The 20,588-nt window shown below is 41.0% G+C and overlaps 1 protein-coding gene across 1 annotated transcript; it reads right to left on the bottom strand.

Annotated features, from left to right (window-relative positions):
- Positions 1 to 288: 288 nt before the first annotated feature.
- sgip1b (SH3GL interacting endocytic adaptor 1b) lies at positions 289 to 19,931 on the bottom strand. The gene is made up of 23 exons (XM_035669994.1): positions 19,922 to 19,931; positions 14,466 to 14,529; positions 13,616 to 13,661; positions 12,452 to 12,508; positions 12,072 to 12,129; positions 11,182 to 11,357; positions 11,009 to 11,020; positions 10,465 to 10,476; positions 10,080 to 10,104; positions 9,555 to 9,618; positions 9,342 to 9,412; positions 9,158 to 9,232; positions 8,996 to 9,064; positions 8,143 to 8,904; positions 6,687 to 6,808; positions 6,368 to 6,518; positions 5,756 to 5,867; positions 5,303 to 5,458; positions 5,067 to 5,199; positions 4,759 to 4,961; positions 4,336 to 4,400; positions 3,976 to 4,140; positions 289 to 3,822 (listed from the first exon to the last, which is right to left on the bottom strand). Exons 1-23 carry the CDS (start codon positions 19,929 to 19,931, stop codon positions 3,800 to 3,802), a joined length of 2,631 nt encoding a protein of 876 aa, XP_035525887.1. The 3' UTR covers positions 289 to 3,799.
- Between the last annotated feature and the right edge of the window lie 657 nt (positions 19,932 to 20,588).

Below are 20,588 nucleotides of genomic sequence, written 5' to 3' on the forward strand. Positions count from 1 at the left end.
ACCCAGTAGAACTGTAGGTTTTCACATTTCCTGCTTTTTTTCTGAACGCTTTAAGGACTTCTCTTCATAATGCCCCCATACCCTCTCCTCCCCGATGGCCCACCTGACCCAGTGCAACTAAATAAATAATAATAAATTATAATGAATAATCATAATTCTTAGTCAAACAGTGAAAACAGGTTGAGAGACTCACTTGTACTTTTATAGTCTGGCCAATACCCCCAAAGTATACTTTTATATCTTTGAACAAATGAGAGGGAGATAAATGTCTCATATTTCCTCTTCTTTATTACCAAGTAAAACAGGTATTACATTATATTGATTTTTTTCATATATTCACTTTCAAAATCTTTGGATGGGAAATTTACATGAAATGTTTGCATATTCTGTGTCTAATGCAGTGAAAGGAATACAGCCAAAAGGTTGTAGAAAAAATAAACTTACAGAAACCCTCCAACCCATATTGGAGGACTCAGTGTATGTTCAAAAATAAGGCAAAGCAAACATAAGCATTATTAACAGAAACACTGTGAACTCTGGCTCTTAATTAACTGGGGGGAAAAAAAACTATGTTCTTTTTTGTCTTTTTCTAAAAACTAAATGAAATATTACACCCAGGCCCAAACTGTGAGTCAACACATTAAAACATTCAATAAAATGTGATGTTCAAAAACATATCAACATGTGTACATGTGACATGAAGCCATGAACTGTTTTATTAATGAAATTTAAGGTTTGTTTTGTGTGCAAGTCAAACACAGGAGAATGTCAAACACCTATATCAAATGCATGGAATGGGAATATCAATGAATACATGCCAAATTTATTGACAATGGGTTTCTGAAGGTGCAATAACAGCAAAACAGAGATCGGAGGTTTAAGTGAAGGCAAAAAGTCTCCTCTCATAGCACAATATACAATAACACACGAGTCATGACCTTATTGAAATGGATAACTTGGTATTGCATTGATAAGACTGGTGATGGACAAATGCAGATTTCATGCGGCACCGTTTGGAGTTATTCATCAACAGTAACACTTTGTTTTGTACAAGAAACCCACATGTAAAACAACAGATGAAGAGTGGTGGTGTCGTTACATAGAACCTAATGCATTATGAGTGCTGACATCAATAAACCAAGAGACAATCACAGACACATCCATATGCCCAGAGAAATAATTGAAACATAGCTTTTTATGTACACTTTTTACACTTAAGTTTTTAAATATTGCTATTAGAAAATCATAAAACATTTATTCAACATGATGGAAAAGGAAGAAAATAAAACAGGACACAGGGAACAGTGTTGTCTTCTTAATAGACTTTTCTTTTCATTACTCTGTGATGTCCCCGATAATACTCGTCAAGACCTCTATCAAAGTTCATGGTCAAAGGAATTGGCCAAGTTTTTAAGCAGCATCAAAGGCAACTCCTACAATCTTCAGCCCAGGTCCCCTCTACATTTCTCCTGAAACTTAAAGCTCCTTCTCACCACCGTATGGCACTCACGTCTGGCTCTGTATGTGTCTTACATCTTAAGGCCCTTTCAAGCATAATTTCTGTAACATTAGCGGAATAAATTAACCAAACTGTTCCAGTGAAAGTAGCAGCTTCTGTTAGTCACACGAGTATCGCCTTTTTGTTAGAAAATCTGACCATTCACACACCACCACGAATACCACTAAAGTCCTGTGATGTGGGAACTGTGATGTATCTCTCAGCATTGCACGTGCCCATAGTGGTAATGTAATGATTTTGTTCTGCAGCAGGTCAAACTGCCGTAACTGTTTTTAACTCTCTGTTCACGTGACCCATTAACGGCAAAATGCCATCAAAGTAGTGGTAAAGGCTGCACATGTAAAAGTATAGCATTATATATGTGTGGTTCAATCCTGACCGCAGGATGGGAGATTTCTGAGCACAAAGAAATATTTTTGCACGCACATAAATTATCTTTTTTGCGGAGAAGTTATCACTCAAAAATAATTTAAGTTTAGCAAAACCTATTCTGTGATCACTGAATTTATTGGCATGTTTGTTATTATCCACATAAGTGCACAATAATAATCTGGCAAGTTGGTGGTAGTATAATGGTAAGCAGGCACACCACAGCCACACATAGATACAGTATAAATACTTTTAATTATTTTTTATTTCATTCATAAATGGCTTTATGAACCTTTAGTTATTCTGTATGCAGTAGCTAACTAAGCTAGTTGCCTAACTTGATAAATGTCAGCTAAACAGCCAAGGCATTACAATCGTTAATGTAGTAAAAAAAAACTTAACTAATTAAACTTTGTTTGGCCACTTAGAGGCTGTGCAAACCAGCTGTGAGCACAACACTGACATTTGATCAACTTCTAAGTTGATATGGTGAACTTGTTAGCAAACAGTTGCCACAGATTAACACATCCAGCAGACGCGCAGTAACATTAGCATTCATTTGGAGTCCTGTTTCTGGCCACCTGATAAATGAAAGTCCAATATTCACTTTACTTTTAGCTCAGTATTACGTCTCTACCAACTCCTGAGGGGAAATCTGGCTTTTTTTTAAAGCTAAATGTTCCACAATGTTCACCAGTTAGTTGATAACTTTGAGATGCTATGAGGGCAGTGAGCGTGAACCCAAACATTAAGGTTGAGAGCTGTAAAGAAACAAAGAACGCTAGTCAGGTGATAATTCTCTGTGGGTTTGTTACTATGAGGAATCTATTTCTACAAAAGCACTACTAGTACAGTACTTATGTGATAATTGTAAATATAAAAATATGAATCACATCCCCTTTAAACTTAAATGAAAAACTTGTTTAAATTCAATATTTAATAAGGCAAATTAGTAAAACTGAGTGAAATAGGTTATTATTGAGATAACTGCAAACAAACACATTTATTGAGCATAAAATATAATTCTATCTGCTCAAATGAAAGTATCATGTGCATGATGATAATTTCTCTAGAGAATATAATTCATGTGGTTGCAAAGTTTCACTGTCCTCAAACTCCCAATCATGTGATCCAGACTGAGCCACAAATATAATTCCATATAAAAAGCACCTCCAGATTAAGACTGTTGATGTTAGTTCAGCGCTGCGGGTCATTTTGAACTTTGAACTGACCAGTCACCTTTAATCACAAGACTGATAGAATGGGCTGTGACATTTCAAAGGCTGTCTACACAGAAACATAAATTCTGCTTAGACAACGATAAAGATTGGTCACACATGGTGAAGAAAAAAAAGTCTGATTTGAGGTGGCAGTGTAAATCAGATATTACCATGTAACCTATAACTTAATACAACTGCAAAGCAACCCTATACTACACATTTTGTTTTACATTTTCCATTCTTTTCCACCTTGTTTAAGATTGTTTGAATACTATATAATCTATTAACATTAACTTTTACGGTGCATTTGTAATGACAACCGGTTAGACAAAAGAAACGGCAATGAATAAGGCTGGATCACTGTATGAATCCACAATTATGTTAACAAGAACAAAGAATCAGGGTTTTCCTATATTTTACTCCTCGAAGCCCGTAAGTGTTCCAAGTGCACAAAACTAATGATTTGTATTTACTTGCATAAACTCAGCAGCAGTCAGTCTACTGAATATGATGTTATAAAGTCAAATATCATCTGTGTGTGTTATGTTCTGTTATTCTGTTAAATCTCAACCATTAATTCTAATGGTTGCTAAAGATAATGTTTCAAATGCACTAAACGAATGGGATGGATCCATAGTCTTCACAGTCAAAAAGCCATTGATTCTTTTGGTTCCGTTCACAAACAGGTCCACTAATTATCCGCCAAATATTTCCCTGTGAAGCAAAACGAAACATGTCAAAGAGCGGAGAAGTTCAGCCTTGAGTGTCTGTGTGCATTGAGATGACTAAACCAAAGAGTAATCTGGTTCTAAAATGAAGACAGTCGGACAACAGGAGGTCACACACATGTCTGATACTCAAACTGACCTGCAGCAAATCTCTTCTTGATCAGTGATAGCCGGTAGCCAGTCCCAACCAGCTGGATGTCACACCCTGACAGAGTGCTCCCCTCACTGGTGAACTGGACTGACAGCTGTGAGGGTCTACAGGGACCTTCTGTCATCTGGAACCGGCCCAGAAGAGCCCCTACTCCTGCGGGACACAGATACAGTATTGATAGTTTTGTTTTTTTCTGTTACAGTATGTTACTTTGTGTAGCAACATGATACATTTAGATGAGAGAATAAAACACTAGCCTCAAAGCAAATAGCTGCACACCGTTACTGTCCACAGAGAGAATATAATGAGACTGTTTGTTTAACAAGAAGATTATGTAACAACACTTACCTCCATTTTCAGATCTATGAGAGAGGCTGGGGATTTTCCACTGTATCGTCTGCTGCTCTGGATTCCTTTATGAGAAAATAATTCTACATTATAGAGGACATGTTGTTTGATAGGAAGCCAGGATAAATTAGGCCCAAGTCCATGCTAATACACAAAACATTTGATTATCAAATACAACATAAAAACGCTTCTATATATAAAATCTCTATTACACACTAGCCATTGAACCAGCAGCTTTATGCATATATATACTCAGCTCCTACAAGTAGACACATGGTAAACAGTGCTCCAAAATGAGATAATACATTTCCGGATACAACTTATATTTACAACATAGTATCTAAACATCCCATCATTTTGGCAGCTGGGTAGTAAATGGTGCTAGGTTAGCCCCTATACATGAGCCCCAAGAGCTGTCCTTACCAGGTGGCGGGGGGGATCATGGCCTGGAGTTTGGCCATGCCTCCATCCACAGGAACCAAGAAGTGGATGTTGTGTAGCGGCATGGGGGCAGCCATGGCCTCAGTGTTGTATTTGTAGTCTATTCTAAGGTCTGTGTTGTTGGCATCGCCTCGCCAACTCACTGCCAGGTTCAGAGGAGTGGACTGGATCCCCGCTGCTGACACCTGAGACGCACAGAAACACAAGAAAGTTAGATATATGGATGGATAGATGCTAGAATTAGATCGACAAATACTCGATACACATAGACCATAACAGATATTTGATACCTGATATTTGATCATGTCCACGTTGTAGTATGTCGCCTGAGGCTTCTGTTCAGCCACTTTTTTCAGATGGCTCATCAAGTTTGGCATATTCACCCAGAACTCCTTGGTGTCCACGCTGTCTGTTGTGGGATCACTGAGGGATGAGAGGCACATTCATTAAATACTTAAGATTATGTATTCTAAAAACACAGAGCAGCGGCACTATTGTGTGCGTTTGCCTGTAATGTCATTCTCACCAGCACAGCAGCTGTGGATTGGGGAGGACCTGCTCCAGTCGGTTGTAGTTGCTGATGCTAAAGGTGAGGATGGGTTGAGTTGGGTGGCTGGAAAAATGCTTAGTAATGCCCGCAGGGAAGGACAGCACCATCTCCCCTGTGATCTTCACAACACATCTGGGACAGAGGGAGAGAAGAGATCATGGTGAACAAAGACATACACACCCAGAATCCCTTTATTATTTATTTATTAAGTGCAAAGTCGATGTGTAGCTGCCAGTAATGTATTCATTTTATTATATCTTATTATATCTTTATTATATAAAAAGAGACTCACAAGTTCTTCATCTTGCTACTCAAAACAAAATCAAAAACTGTCTGTTGTGTTCCATCATTTCTCAATTTCACCAATGCATCAATCAACAATGCATTCTGGTCATTGCAACTGTTTACAAAAGACAAATGTGGGCCTACTTGCTGGGGTCTGCGCCTTTGAAGTAGGCATTGATGGTTTCTGTGAAGGCAGCTGCCACTGGCAAAGTGTCCTGGGGCCCCATGGTGAGCGGACTTGGTCCTCTGGAGCATCCTGTTGAAAACACAAAATAAAAAAACACCTTTAAAAATCTACCCTTGGACTGTGTCTGTTCTCCAATGTTCAGCTATGGCTTATGCGCAGAGGATAGGGGAGTAAAAACAAAAAAGCAAACAGAAAAAATCAAAACTAAGGAAAACTCACACTCTAGAAATTCTAGGTGAGTGAGTAGGACACGGGATGGGATGGGCAGCAATATTCTGGCTCAGTGAGCATGGACTGCAGGTGGAAGGAGGGCAGGTTCTTTCAGTCCATGCATTACTACAGACTACAGTAGAGTTCTAGCTCGACTCACCTTCAAAAGCTAAATAAAACCTGCCGTGGTCAAACCATACCAGAGGCTGTGAGGCTTCTGAGTGAGCAGAGACATGAGGAGGAGAGAATCATGGAAAGGGACAAGACTGTGAGGCAAGGACACGATGATGAGCGACAGACAACACAGACTGAGATGTGAGGCTGAAAAAAAGGAGCATGATGACTTGCTGGTAGTGTACCTGCGGTGGACATGTTGAGGTCCCTTCCTAAGGTTGGAGTGGACGCTGCACTCTGCAGGGTAATGGAGGAGATAGAGGAAGCGCTCTCTGCCCGGGCCAGGGGGGCGAAAGGTGGGGGGCTGCCCGAAACCGGTGGACTGAAGGGCCGAGACTGGAGACAGTACACAACAAGACACACTTTGATTAGAGTGAAAAAACAACACATTAGTGAAAATGACCAAAGGACGATTTTCTTTTAACAAAAAAACATACAGAATTAATAATCAGTTTTCTTTAAATATTAAAGAGTCGGAGAAACGAAAGGACACTTCACATGTACCAGGTCTGTGATTGGTTTCCCTGGGGGCAGCTTTGGTCTTGAGGATGGTCGAGGAGGAGGAGGCGGAGGGACCGGACTGCCTCGAGACTGAGGGGTGGCAGGACGAGCTGGAGATGAAGGGCCTGCGGCACATACCAGTGTCTGTGGTTAGCACTGCCTTCAGATCACAGTGAGAGAGATCATCATTCAACATCAGCTCCAACATTTCTACTCATGTCACTTTCTCAGAGCGAGTGCTGTATGCCAGCCAGCAGTAACTTGTGACCAAAATTCAATCTGTGTTCATTTCTGAGTTCAAAAAAGCTCTGTTAGTCTATCTGAGGAGCAGGGATATGTTACCATATTTCACTTCTACGATGAATTAAAGTGATTCACACCTTACTTCTGACTCTATTCAACAAATCAGAGCGGTTGACATGTTTATTTATTTTAAGTATGACAGTTTTTTATTTTTTTTTGTATACAGAACCAAAATTGGATGGATTAGTTTGGATCCCTGTTCAGACTGTAGTGTCTTCATACAAATGTCTGTGCAGGAGGGACAGATATTACATTACATGGCAGAATTTATTGCACCTCCCATCTTTGAGGAAAACAGTAGGTTTATACAGTTTGTGCTTATGTCCATGGCTTTTTCCCCAGACGTTTGTCAGTTTGTAGCTAAAATTAGTATATTTCTAAATTATATATATAATTTCTAAAATAAGACTTCTGTTATCATCGCTATCAGTGTTTTATAGTTATGTGACTTTTATAGGACGTTACAAATAAAGATTTGATCTCGTTTACAAGTTTCCTTTTAAATTGAAGATAATGCAATTTCGTAATGTAATAAATTGCTGGACTTAATTAACATGTATAGTTACATTAACCAGCAGCATTTACTTTAAAAGAGCTGTACTCAAATGATCACATTCTTCCCATTCTTGCATGATACAATAATAGTTCATATAATATCAGTAATATTAGTTAACTAAGTGTTTCGTCTCTTATGAAATCATTGTTTCTGGTGACTGTAGCAACCTATATTATATTATTTTGTCCCTGTACCAATCGCTATAAGCTTATAAAACTGCTTTGAAGAAAGCTTCCCACATACTAAATTAACAACTAGTCAAAATAATATTTCTTTCTTTTGTCGTATCTGCCAAACAATTATAAAAAACATAAATAATGTTTATATTTACTGAAAAACCAACAGCAAACACAAGAAGTTGTGTTTGTGAGGTGGTGATGAATGCTGGGTCAGACCTAACACAACATTAACAAATAGGCAAGAGGACCTGGCTTTCAGGCATCCTGTGTGCCTTTGAGGTGGCACTGATGGCAGGGTCATTCTCAGTTTTTCAAACAGACTGCGCTGAAGGACGCAGTTTAAATACTCAGCTTGTACTTTTTGTGAAAGCAGCATAATTGGCCATTGTAAACATTCAGAAACAGACTAGAGAGTACTCACTGCTGCCTGAGTAGGGCCCTGGGGAAGACATAATAGACCTGTAGGTGGTTGGAGGGAGAGGAGGCGGCGTGCCCCTGAAGCTCGGAGTCAGCTCTCTGGGTGAACCCACAAAGTCTGGGATATCATCTCTCAGGTACACCCCCTCTGGAGTCCTCTTTCCCCCCATACCTCCCAAGACCAGGGGAGATATGACTCCCGTCCGAGGAGACCGCCGCTCCGCTGGCAGAGGGGGCACGGGGCTGATGGGGGCTGGCGATGAAGAGTACTCCGCAAACTGCAGCACCTCCTCATCGATTGCATCATCATCGAGACACAGAGGAGGTGAGTCAGAGGGGGAGAAGTCGGGAGGCAGGGGAGGGGCTGGTTCATCCGGAGGAGGAGGCCCGAGCACGATGGAGGGGGGTGAGTCTGGTGGCGTGAAAGGAGGAGGAGACCCGGGAGAAAACGGTGGAGGCGAAGGCGGGGGCTCGTTTGGCGGTGGTCCCGGAGAGAGGCAGGGGGTGGAGGGGGTGGACGAGGGCGTGTCTGGAGGAGGGGAGTCCGGTGGAGGAGGGGGAGCGGGTTCATCAGGCGGCGGGGGTCTGTCCTCAGTGAAAGTGACCCATCTGGGAGACACTGTGTCCTCACTGGCGCGGGGGCTGTCCATGGGGCCAAATACGTCGTCCAGGTCAGGGGCAGGGGAGCCTCGGTAAGAGGCGGGGGACAGGACGTTCAGGTAGATGGGGGCCGAGCTGCGACCTGCCCTTCCATTGGGTAGATCAACTGAAAAAGAATTTGAGGTAGCGTTTAGATCAAAGCTCTCGTAGGATTGAACTGTGTGACTGAAATACAAAGTTTTCCGAGCTAAATTTACCAGCAGAGTCCGAAGGATAGCCGTAATGACTTCTTGATGGAATGTTTTTTGGAGGAAGTGGAGGAGGGGCTGCAACCAAGATAGATAGATGTATTATTTCAAACATATACTAATATTACTCCTATAACGAACATAAAGTGAGGTTCATTCATGCCAGATCACCTCCTGTTGGGAAACTTCTGCTCAGCGGTGAGTCTGATCGTGGTCTCGAGTCTCCCCATACTTCAGCAGGGACCACTGTGATTGGATAATGACAAAGAAACCATACATGTCACCTCTATAAACTGCTCCTGCTACATGGCATGCTTAGTATTAGTTCATGTGATGTTCTTTCGATAGGACAGACCATCGTATCTGGCATATTTGGTCTCTGAAGGCAGCCCAAAAAAGGCAGGAACATTTTGCGATAGCCTGTCGCTGCAAGAGGAGAGACATACAACAATCAATCGAAAGAAACTATTTCTACTTTTTAAAACTCCTGCTCCACCGTTATTCAAGTCACATCTGTAGCAGCACAAACAATATACAGACTGTATGAGAGGGGTAATGAATGACAGACCTTGGTGTCTCAGGGGCAGGACTCGGTGTGGGGGTGGAGCGTCTGGGTCTCGCAATCTCTTCACCTGAGAAACAAATCAAAAACTCAACTGGTGCTCTGTTACACTTGTATTCCTGTCACAAAAAGCTTATTATTAGCCTCTCTAATATGGATGCGTGGCTCTAGGGATGGCAATGTCTGTTGGCTGGTCCAAACTCCTATTGGATTTGAATTTGATACAGACATTCATATTCCCCTTGTAATCACTTTGGTGATCCATTTCAGTTTTGTCCCCTACTGTGGTTTATGACCACTGCCTGCAAAACTAGGGACATTCAGATCCGCCTCAGCTGTACTTTGTGTTAATTAGCAAATGTTAGCATGCTAACACGCTAGACTAAGAAGGTGAATATGGTAAACATTATACCTGCTAAGCAACAGCATGTTAGCATTGCCGTTGTGAGCATATTAGCATTTAGGTCACTACTGTGCAGTAATAAAGGAATAGAGGAAGGATTTAAAAATGTTCCAAATCGGTTTACTTACAGGACAAATTCCTTTTTATCAGCCCCTGTAAAAGATAGAATCCAAAGAAAACATACATTGAGAAAGTGTACAACACAAACAAACCATTTTGTTTTAAGATGTGGATTTTTTTTAAACCAGTAACAAAGCAGTAAGAATAAGTCAAGTAAGATAAAGTTCATTTGTGTCGCAAATGCATACATTTTTGTCACCACAGTCATATTTTTCACTTATTTTAAGAAAAAGATTTTGAGACTTAATACTAAATCATGATTGACTTAGATGGTTTACTCTTATTTTGCTGTGTATCCTTTTACTTTAAAAACAGGTCAGGCAGCAGAGATTAGAAAGCTACGTTTCAGGCTGTCGGCATTGAAACAGCCAGCAGATGGTGTAAGAAACTCACCGGGCTGCGTCTCTGAGACCAGCAAAAAGGAAGAGAGAACAGACCTGGGTCAGAGAGTGAGTGACAAATCAGTCAAATGGACACCAACTAAAAAACTGCACACACCTCTTTACTTGCACCGCAAAGCCTTAATAATGCAACATGAGCCATAACACCCTTCAGGTAATGAGAACAATACCAGCATCACCTACGACAGTCACACACACTGAATGTAGCAGGTCGCTCAGCGTGTAAACTCCACTGAGACCGAATCAATAGGTTTGCAGCTTTGCGTGTGTGTTATGTTTACTGTGCATTATGTAACACAGGCGCTTTGCTAGACAGGTTCAAGTAAAGCTGTAGCTAAACAGAAAAAAAGTCAACAAAAAGAAGTAAGGTCTTTTAAGGCCTAGAAAAGACAATGACACTCAGGGTGAGACAGAAACTGCATGCAGAAAGTTTATAAGTGAACTGTCACAGGAAGTGATAAGCCTTTCCAAGTGAATTCATGCCATGCAACCCCTGCTGGTGGTAAGAAAGATGTGAAAATGAATGACGGGCTTACCGGACTTCTCTTCTACAAGATGACGGAAGATAAGTGAGGAGAAAAGACAAACACAGCGAGGGTGTAAGACAGAGAGAATTCAAAAGCTATTACAATATATAAACTGCAGTGTGTGTGATTTGTGCCCTTCAGTACTATGTAGCACAACAAGAGTGCTGATCAGCAGCGCTCACCAGAGATGGAGAGAGCGCCAGGCCTCCCACCGAGGCTTTTAGCTCGTCCATAGATGGAGGGACACACTTGGCGCTGTCCGCAACAAGCGGCTTGATCTTAATTTTGAACTTTTTCTTGCTGTCCTCGTCGTCCTCGGAGTCGCTGGAGGAGGAAAACTGCTTTCCTTTAGAAGCTGGTGAAGGCGAGTCAAGGGTATGTAGAATGAGTGCAATACATGATGTGAAAGATGGAGATCTTCTACAGCATTAGATAAATACATTTTATATCAAATACACACTGTACACATATATTTACTCAAGTTTTTACTTTAAGGTGTAATTACAACTACATTATAATAACTGCATTATTTTGGTACTTTAAGGATATTTTGATGCTAATAGTTTTATACTTTTATTTAAGTATATTTCTACACTGTGATACTACTACTTTTACTTTACTTACTCTGCTGTGTCCCAGTTAAAAACATGAAGAACATTACACCTGCTGTAACTGACACTCCTGCTCTGTCTAAGCTAAATCTTCCTGGGAGAAGTCTCTGTAGTACCAACTCTGAATCCATTTCAAACATAAAGCTCCTGACCCCTGCGGGAGAAAAAAACCTAAAATACCAGTGAACTGGGGGTCAGTTGTTAATGAGAAACACAAAGCCACTCTGAATGTAATGTGGCTCTGTCCGGCTTTCCTTCCTGGTCCTTTCTTTTTTTTTTTTGCAGGGACGTACACATGTGATGTGGCATGAGAGGGAGGGACTATTGATTCGGCCTATTTAATGCAGAGAAGCACTCATCCAATGAGTCACTCATCCAAACAGGTCAATAGTTTTGCAGGAGAAGAGTCCCAAGACTGCTGCTGCTGCTGCTACTACTTCCGCTCTTCACTAAAAGGATATCATCGCCCTCGTCACCGGGCCGGAGGCTGAAGCCCTCCTCATCCACGTCAGGAGAGGCCTGGAAAAGAGGGAGGAGAACAGTCATTTCAAGTCCATCACACGCTGTAACAGAGGCATCGCTAAACTCTTCCCTGTGAACAGCTCTGCATATAAATGTGGATCAGATTTCACAGATGGCTTGCCTGAGACGGTCAGCTTCCTGGCTGAAGCTCCTGCTGACTCACAGAATATGCAGCTATCACTCTATTCACAGCATTCACTCAGTAATTTTAAACCTAGCATTACATGACACTGATTGCCACAGCACAGTACACGTACTTCATGCCAAAGCTGCAAAATTGCTGCTTGGTTAGAAAGAGGACTAGGCTGTGTATACTTACATATCTGTCCCAGTCAATCTCCCCATAGAAGCCATTCGGTGCTCCATTGGCCTTTTTCTAGCAACAAAATGGAGAAAAGACAGAGTAATGAAAGGAGGAGAACATTAGGGTCCAGTAGGGATGGACCAATGTGTCGGATTCAGTGGCATCTAGCGGTGTAGGTGCAGGTCACAACTGCTTTACTTCACCCTCTCCTTCCATGCGCGAAGGAGAAATTTTGGTGAATGCCCCTATTTAGAGCCAGTGTTTGGCCTTGTGTGCTTCTGTAGAAACATGGCGGTTCAACATGACAGACTCCATAAAGAAAAGGACGCTCTCCCTCTGTAGATAAAAACAGCTCATTCTAAGGTAACAAAAACACAGCAATTCTTATATTCAGGTGATTATACATAAAAAAAAATACCTACAAATATTATATTCTATTTCTGCCTCCTAAATGTTACACACTGGACATTTAAAGGAGAGTCTGGCTTATTATAGTGTGGGTTTTATTCCTATCAGTATAAATAATTAATAGTGACCTGTGGCCAAAATGATTTTGTTTTGACCTCCAAAAGAAGTGGTTTAGATAAACTTGTTTACAACCTGTCTCATTGTCTGAATTCTCCTGTTTCAGACTTTGTTCTAGTGACCTTGTCAAGTTTTCAGATCTCAGCTACTGAGATTTGAGATAGTTACTGTGATGAGTACAAAGTTCTCATCACAAAATAGAAACGATGGCCAAAACTAAAAAAATAGAACCCCAGTTGAAATAAACAGCACTGTCAAACCAGATAAGTTCATTTAACTCAAAACATTGTTGAACATATTTTAGTAGCACAAACTCAGTTTTTTAGGTCAAAAAAGATTTTTTGATTGAGTTTTTTTTCGTTTTTGTACGTTACAGAAACATTCCTCCAACTTTTTATTATTATTAATATTTTGTTTTCACAGTACAAATACAAATTACAAAATTAACGAATTCTTACTTAAAATTAAAAGCTACATGATCAATACGTTTTTTTAACTTACAAAATGTAATTTTAGTTTTACTTTTACTTTATTTTTTTACTACTTACTTTTTTTGGAGTTAAATGTTCCTATCTGGTTTTACAGTGAGGAATTGTCCTTTATAGCCAGTAACAGCTTCACAGATTTTTTACTGAAAATCTAAAATCTACTTACACTTCCTTTCTTTCCGCTTCCACTTCCTTCTTTGTCAGGTGAGCTCCTGTTTAAAGCAACAAGGAGGAAGAAAAAAATTACATCATAGGACGCAGTAAAATTTTTATCATGCCTTCAGGCGTCTCTAAACTAGGGCTGAGTATCGTTTGGAATTATTTATTACTAGTACCAATACAATGTCTGAGCTTTGGTACTGTCTCCAAAATAATACTTTTCTCAGCCGTACTTTGACAAATATACACATGATTTCCTACAATACGGTTTTCTTTCATTCATTCTTTCAAAATAATTTCTCAAATGTTAAACTCAATCAAAACACAGGCAGCAGTATGAGAACTTTACCTAAATTAAATAGTCTAAAACAAACAGGATACCAGCACTGACAAAGCTTTTTGTTTATTATGGGCAAAAACATGACTACCCAGGTGGGGTCATGGACGGTTCATAGATGTATTAGTTCATGCTATTATATTCAGTTTGCTGACTGTTGTTTGAATCTCACCTGTTTTTAAAAAGTGGCATTTCTGCTGACTTTATGACGCTGCTGATGGCTTATAAGTGAAACACGTTGTGTTTGTTTGCCCATAATAAAGAAGAAGATATTTATCTGCCTTTCCTCTTTATCATAGTCAGAAATGACCACAATTGTAAGGAAAATCAGGAACTAGAGAAAAAAAGATCAACAATCTGACAGTACTTGACAGTTTCTGATACTCGATGCTAGAGACACAATTTGGTCAGTGTCATAAGAGTATTTCGGTTTCCCATGCAGCCCTACTCATTCAGAGTTGGGTGGTTGTAAAACTCTATATGTTAATGGTGTTACGAGTGTGACCCTGAGCTAACTCACGTTGTGTCTGTATCCTTGTCTTTCTTTCGTAAGCCCAGGGCCTTCCTTGTTCGATTTTTCAATCCTAGTGCAGAGAGAGAGAAAAGGGGGGGACAACATCATGAAGAATTAATTTCAAGTTTTAGAGCCTAATATAAAGTTAACTGTCTCGTCATTAAAATGTACTTAAAAGCAAATAACACAGAAGAGTAACAGGCTGTTCAGTAACTCGAGGGTGACCCTGTCCTACAGTAACCCCCAATGTGTTGATTTAAAGTAATATATTGATTCGGGACACAAACATCCTGCCATCTGAAGAAAGTCTCCACATGAAATGAAGCAACGCAGACGCAATCCTCTTAAGTGTCCTCTCCCCGACTATATAAACTGGAAAGAAAACACCAGGAAAGGTTGATCAATGTGTCCACTTCATTAGCAAGATTTGAGGGAGAGTGTGGAGAGATCTACTAGAGCAACCCGTCAGCCAAACTGCACGCCAAGACCCCTGCAGCACAGACGGTTGGCACCATGCAGTGCTTGAATCAGGACGACTGGGAAAAACCAACAAAGAAACACAATTCAATGTGTGCAACGCCTAGAGGTTTCTGCATAAGTAAGTATTTGCTGGGTGGAATCCGAGTGTAATGCTTCATCTGTGATTTTATTCCTGCTTTTCCTTGTCACTGACTAAAAGACAGATCAACAGACAAAACTGTAAAAGAAAACTGAAAACACAAGCACAGACACACGTCATCCATAAACACCTACTGAAACCATTACATTTTTAAAACATTTATAAACATTTTTAAAAAAAAGTTTATGTAAAGTAAATTCTTCAAGCATTTTGGACTGATTGTAAAACAAAATATGTAGCATGAATATGTAGCATGAAAGTGTGACATGTGTAATAACAGCAGGACAGGGAGCACTGTGGATGTGAACCATAGATGATGTAAGCACTCGTGTTGTACGTTGTCATGGAAGCTGTAGTTCTTTCTGTGTTCACAAAGTAAGAATAAAAAAGTGTAGGTCGATTTGTAGAAAATATGGACATTAAACCTTTTTTTTTTTCAGAAAGAAATGCTGTATAAGAGATTGCACCGGTAACAGGCGCTAACAAAGTCTAGCCCAGACGTGATGTAAGGACTTCGGCTTTCTATTATCTTAGCGTGTACTTTAAATGTATGTTCACCGTCTTAGTTTAGTGTGTTAACAAAATAATATTTACTAATTAGCACAGCCAAGCTTAAAGATATTTCACTGGATAAAAAACTTTGACCAGCTTGTGGCTATGATGAAAAGTCAAAGGATCACCAAGGTTGGCTGGATTCATCCTCTGGAGATCAAGAAAAAAAGTTCATTGCAATTGATAATTGGACCTGAACTGACATCAGACAGACTCACGCTGTTAGCATCTTAGTTGCATTTTTAGTCAAACTGAGCTCGGTGGCCACTCAGTGTCAGTTTGTCCTGCTCTGTACATTCACTCACAACAACAAAGACAAAGACAAGCCCAACAAGCTGAGCTCTTAGTGAACTTTTTTCAGACGTATTGAGTTAACTGACACTGACAATCCTCCTGCTTCAAAGGTATAACGGCAATTAGAAATCACTGAAGGAGCATTTATCCTGGTTTCTCTGTTTTGTATAGTATTGGCAGAGCTGTGGAACATTTTCTTCCCTCCAAATAGACAACCGGTAGGTTTGCGTAACAGCGTTTTAGAAGACAAGAGAGCACAGTTGATTCTCACATCCATACAAGAGCGACAGGGACACGTGATGGACAGTTGGGTGGATGAACATTTTGTGCTATTCAGAGGCAGCTCAGTTTGTGTTCTTCATCTCTTTTTCTGAAGGCTGTTTTAAACAGGAACATATGATATGCCCCAAACTGACATTCTGCATTGTCCATAGCTCATTTATTTTACAGTGAGAGAGTCCTGTGGTGTTTGTTGTGTTCAGAAATTGTTTTGAAAATCAACCCGACTTTGACATCCAAATAAATACTGAGTCACTGATTTGATGAAACGTCACGCTCACATTGAAATCCAGATAATAAGACTAATGAATACTATAAATGTGAAGCAGCTGCACTGGACTGGCGCTCAGTACCATTCACTAGGGAGGAAGCTCTCTGGGTACTGAAGGACATGTCAGGGCCTGTGATGTATTAGTAGCTGGACTGCTCAATAGCACAGATTATTCCTGCACCATGGCTCTTCATCAGTGGAGACAGCTCCGAACAGCCAGCCCTCTGTCCAGTCCTAACCTGCATGTGTCTTGTGTGATAAGGAGTAGAAATAGTGTAATAAACACGCTGAACAATAAGACACAAAGTGAGGAAGCGCAAGGAGTCTCGTCAGATTCTTTTTGGTCACATTGTGCAGGAGTTGCTTTTGTAACCCATTTACAAAGTTTGCCTGAGGACGGCCCTACGACATTCATTAAACAGAGGGATCACTGTAATTAATGATATTCGCTGTAAATATTGTTAAGTTTGGGTCTTCATGCTCACAGAAGTTCGGACATTTCTGTTGTGTTCTGTCACATGTTTTACCCTGTACAGATGGTATATACTTTACATTACTGCTGACCATTTTTCAGTATAGCAGAGCGTTTCAAAACAGGGTTTCAAATGCATGTCGCTGCATTTCAGACAAATGCAAAAATGTTGGTAAAGCAGTTGTTTCTCCTTTTTTTGTTGAATGTTCAAACGTTTTCAGGAGTCTTGAACATTTGAGAGATGAGATCCGGTTGTGAAACAGCAACTTCTTAAATCCAAATCAATGTACTCCTCAATACCGACTCCAAACCACATGTTTAGGTTCACCAATAGCCTGGCACTTACCTGTAATGCACATATGATTGCACCACAAAACTAACCCTTTAGGAAAAAAATCTTAACTTAGTAAAATGATCTTTTGGCCATGCAGCTGAAAGCTCCAAATGAACTCTAGTAACTGGTGTACTGTGGCGTTCATCGTGCTGGTTGTCAGTTTATAGGTGTGAAAAATCTACTCTCAATTCTTCACACACCTGCCTCTGCCACAGCAACACTGCCCACAACACCGTGCCTCGGGTGCTGGAGACAGAGAGGTTGGTTTGAAACAAAGAGGAAAGAAAGGAGGAGCAATAAAACCATGGTTGGGAGCAACTAGTTTTGAACAATGTCCAGGACAGATTTGCTCAGCGATGATACACTTTGCATTCACTCCAGTCCCCAAACCCTAACTGCACATGTGTGCTAACTCTAAGTACAGTATTTTATTGTCTATATTGTTGATTTAACTTTTATTCTAGTTTTGATTTGATTGTCTGAAACTGTAGAAGAAGTCAAACACTGCGTTAGCTCCCAATAAACATCTACAACTACCAAACCCCTTCGAAGGCAGTTGGCAAACAAACAATTGAGACATTACCACCACCTACTGATTAGCACTTACAGATGCAGCCAAATAGAATTGCTGGTTGGTCCCTGACAGGCCCTTGCTTACCTCGGTGGAATGAATGGATACATATATCCGTCCAGGGGCTAATTCTGAGTGGCTGATACTGTATAATGTCATTAATATTATACTCTAATTCCACCCCTTTCTATGATGTTTAGCTTCTCAGCCTACCTTCTAATTGGCTTTACAATGTGGTGGAATGATGCATTGTGAACGCTTTTGTCTTTGTAGTGTTCCCTGCAATGGATTACTGATCTCAACAAGGTTTCACGTTTAACAAGAATTTAAATATATGCTGGTTTCCATTTTTTTGTTTTCTTTCCATCTTCGTAACACCGCGAACACATGTTAAATTGTGGGAAGTTAGTGTCAAGATGTGTAAGGATCTGCTGCTTGCGGTGCAATTTCCATCTAAGTTTGAATGAGGCCAGTGTGAGCTGTGTGCAAGCAGATGGACAGGCATGACCTTGACCCCTTGTGCACTAGTTGTTGTGCCCTTCCCCTGGACATCTGTGCGGACTGACCCTTACTTGGATTCTGTTACCCATTTTTGAATCATCACTATTGGCACATAGACATGTACTCAAACAGGATGACGTGTCTTGAGAAGATATAATTTGATTTATACTGGCCACGAAAATGGTAGAGAATTTGCAATCTTATACCCAATTTATACGTGATGTTGAACTACACCCCTTATACTGCATTTGCTTTATGTTTGTGACTAACTCAATAAAAACAAAGTTGAAAAAAAAAAAAAGGTTTCACGTTTTTTTTTTTTTTACGGTTCTGGCGTAACTTCACAAAAGGCTGCCTAGAAACAAGGCAAACAACGTATCACCTCATGCCATGCTCTGATGAATGGTCAGCATCGGTGTAAAGTATGTATTATCTGTAGTTACGGGGCTGAAACCTTCAAAACCAGCGGTGTGGACCTTGTAGTCAGTGTCGAGCCACAGCCGATAAATCTGACACCCAAGTATAAACTTGCAGTTCAAAAAGGAGACATTTGGACAAATTCTATCAAAGATTAATAAGCTAATTTCACACTGAGACTGTCTAAGTAGTCTAACATTATAATATTATATTTATTTTTTTCTAATAAAGATGATAAACACACATGCTGCATCAACAAGAAGGTTGTCACTGGAGCACTACAGCCATGTCTGAGTCCAGATAACATGTACTCAGTGTCACTAACTACACCTGACAGCCTATACTGTGTAATTAGCAATGCACATGTAGCTAACAAAGGCTATGATAAGCATGTGACATCTGTGTCGCTGTGTAGCTCATGAACTGAGTATAATATCACGGCAGGCTAACTGCAGGCCTTTTGCTAATAATAGCCACCTTCCATTACCACGTTGGCATTAATGGATGGTAAAGGCCCAGCATCTGTCATGCAGGGTTACATCTATGATTAAAATCTTCCATCACAGTTTATAAAGTACTTTACCTAATTCCACCACTGTTAACTTTGGTACAGCATTCTCTACTCCACCACCTTCTCCTATTGGCATGATTTAATATTGTGCACTGATAGCAACAGCAGCAGAGGTATGAATGAGTGCAGCTTCCTGGACTGCTCAGATCTCTTCTCAAATACGCCTTCACATGACACAGACTGAGAGTACAACTAAAGATAGATCTATAATCTGCACATGCAAACAGAGGCATGCACAGGCATGTGGAAACACACACAAACAACAGGCAAGTGCAACACTACACTGCTCTGTGCATCAGTTCTGCCTTTACAAATCTAAACCTCACACACCTTCGCTTTCATCTCACATACATCTCAATCTGTGACTAACAACGTCCCACACACACACACACAACGGCCACATTGTCACATTAGTCATGCACATAGCTCAGTTCAGCTCTAAGGTCCTTACGGTACGACAGATCACATCACTGGATTCAATGGCTTTAATGGCCCAGCAGGACACAAGAGGGCAGGAGGAGGACGCAAGGGGGGAAAAACATGGCAAATAAAGGAGGAGAAGGAGTGCACGGATAAATTACCTTGCATCATGATTGCTGATTTTCATCCTATGTTGTCCTCTGGTGCGCAGGCGGACAGAAACGGAGAGATCCAGCCGGTCAAAGGATGCCTGGGCAGGGCATAGCTAATTCTGCACAGCTCCCCAGCGAAGCACGATGTTGATTCCCTCCACCCCCAAAGGGCCCAACTCCCAGACACCCGCACAGGGAGGTGGGGTGGAGGGGAGAGCTGAGAGGCAGCAGCAGCAGCAGCGGTGGAGGACACAGGGAGGAGAGACACCCGAAGAATATGCAGCAGATCGGGGGATGGGGGGGTCCTCTCTCTCTCTTTCTCTCTCTCTCTCTCTCTCTCTCTCTCTCTCTGTGTGTGTGTGTGTGTGCACGTTAGGCCCCGGACGCCTGAGCACCACAGACACACGCCATCTCTGAGAGGGGGGATGCTGAGGAAAGGCAAAGGAGAAAAAAAAAGCAGAGCGGTACAGAGAGAGAGAGAGGCAGAGAGAGCAGAGAAAGACTGGGAGAGAGAGAGGGGAGGAGGGAGGGAGGGAGTGGGAGGCTCGCTGATGTCACATCTGCACTAAACCAATCCCTGCAACCATGGTCACATGGCTGCTGTCCCCTGATGCCTTAGCAGCTCTCGGTGCGCCTGGAGCAGACTCACTACAGCCAACTGCATACATATTATACA

This window comes from Morone saxatilis, unplaced genomic scaffold (genome assembly GCF_004916995.1).
Source record: "Morone saxatilis isolate NCDOM2014 unplaced genomic scaffold, NCSU_SB_2.0 Contig23, whole genome shotgun sequence".
Lineage (NCBI taxonomy): Eukaryota > Metazoa > Chordata > Actinopteri > Moronidae > Morone > Morone saxatilis.

Coding starts and splice junctions, on each gene's coding strand:
- sgip1b (XM_035669994.1), bottom strand. Junction 5,459..5,755: donor AAAGGCGCAGACCCCAGCAA/GTAGGCCCACAT, acceptor CCTCTGTCCCAG/ATGTGTTGTGAAGATCACAG. Junction 4,141..4,335: donor TCATAGATCTGAAAATGGAG/GTAAGTGTTGTT, acceptor TGTGTCCCGCAG/GAGTAGGGGCTCTTCTGGGC.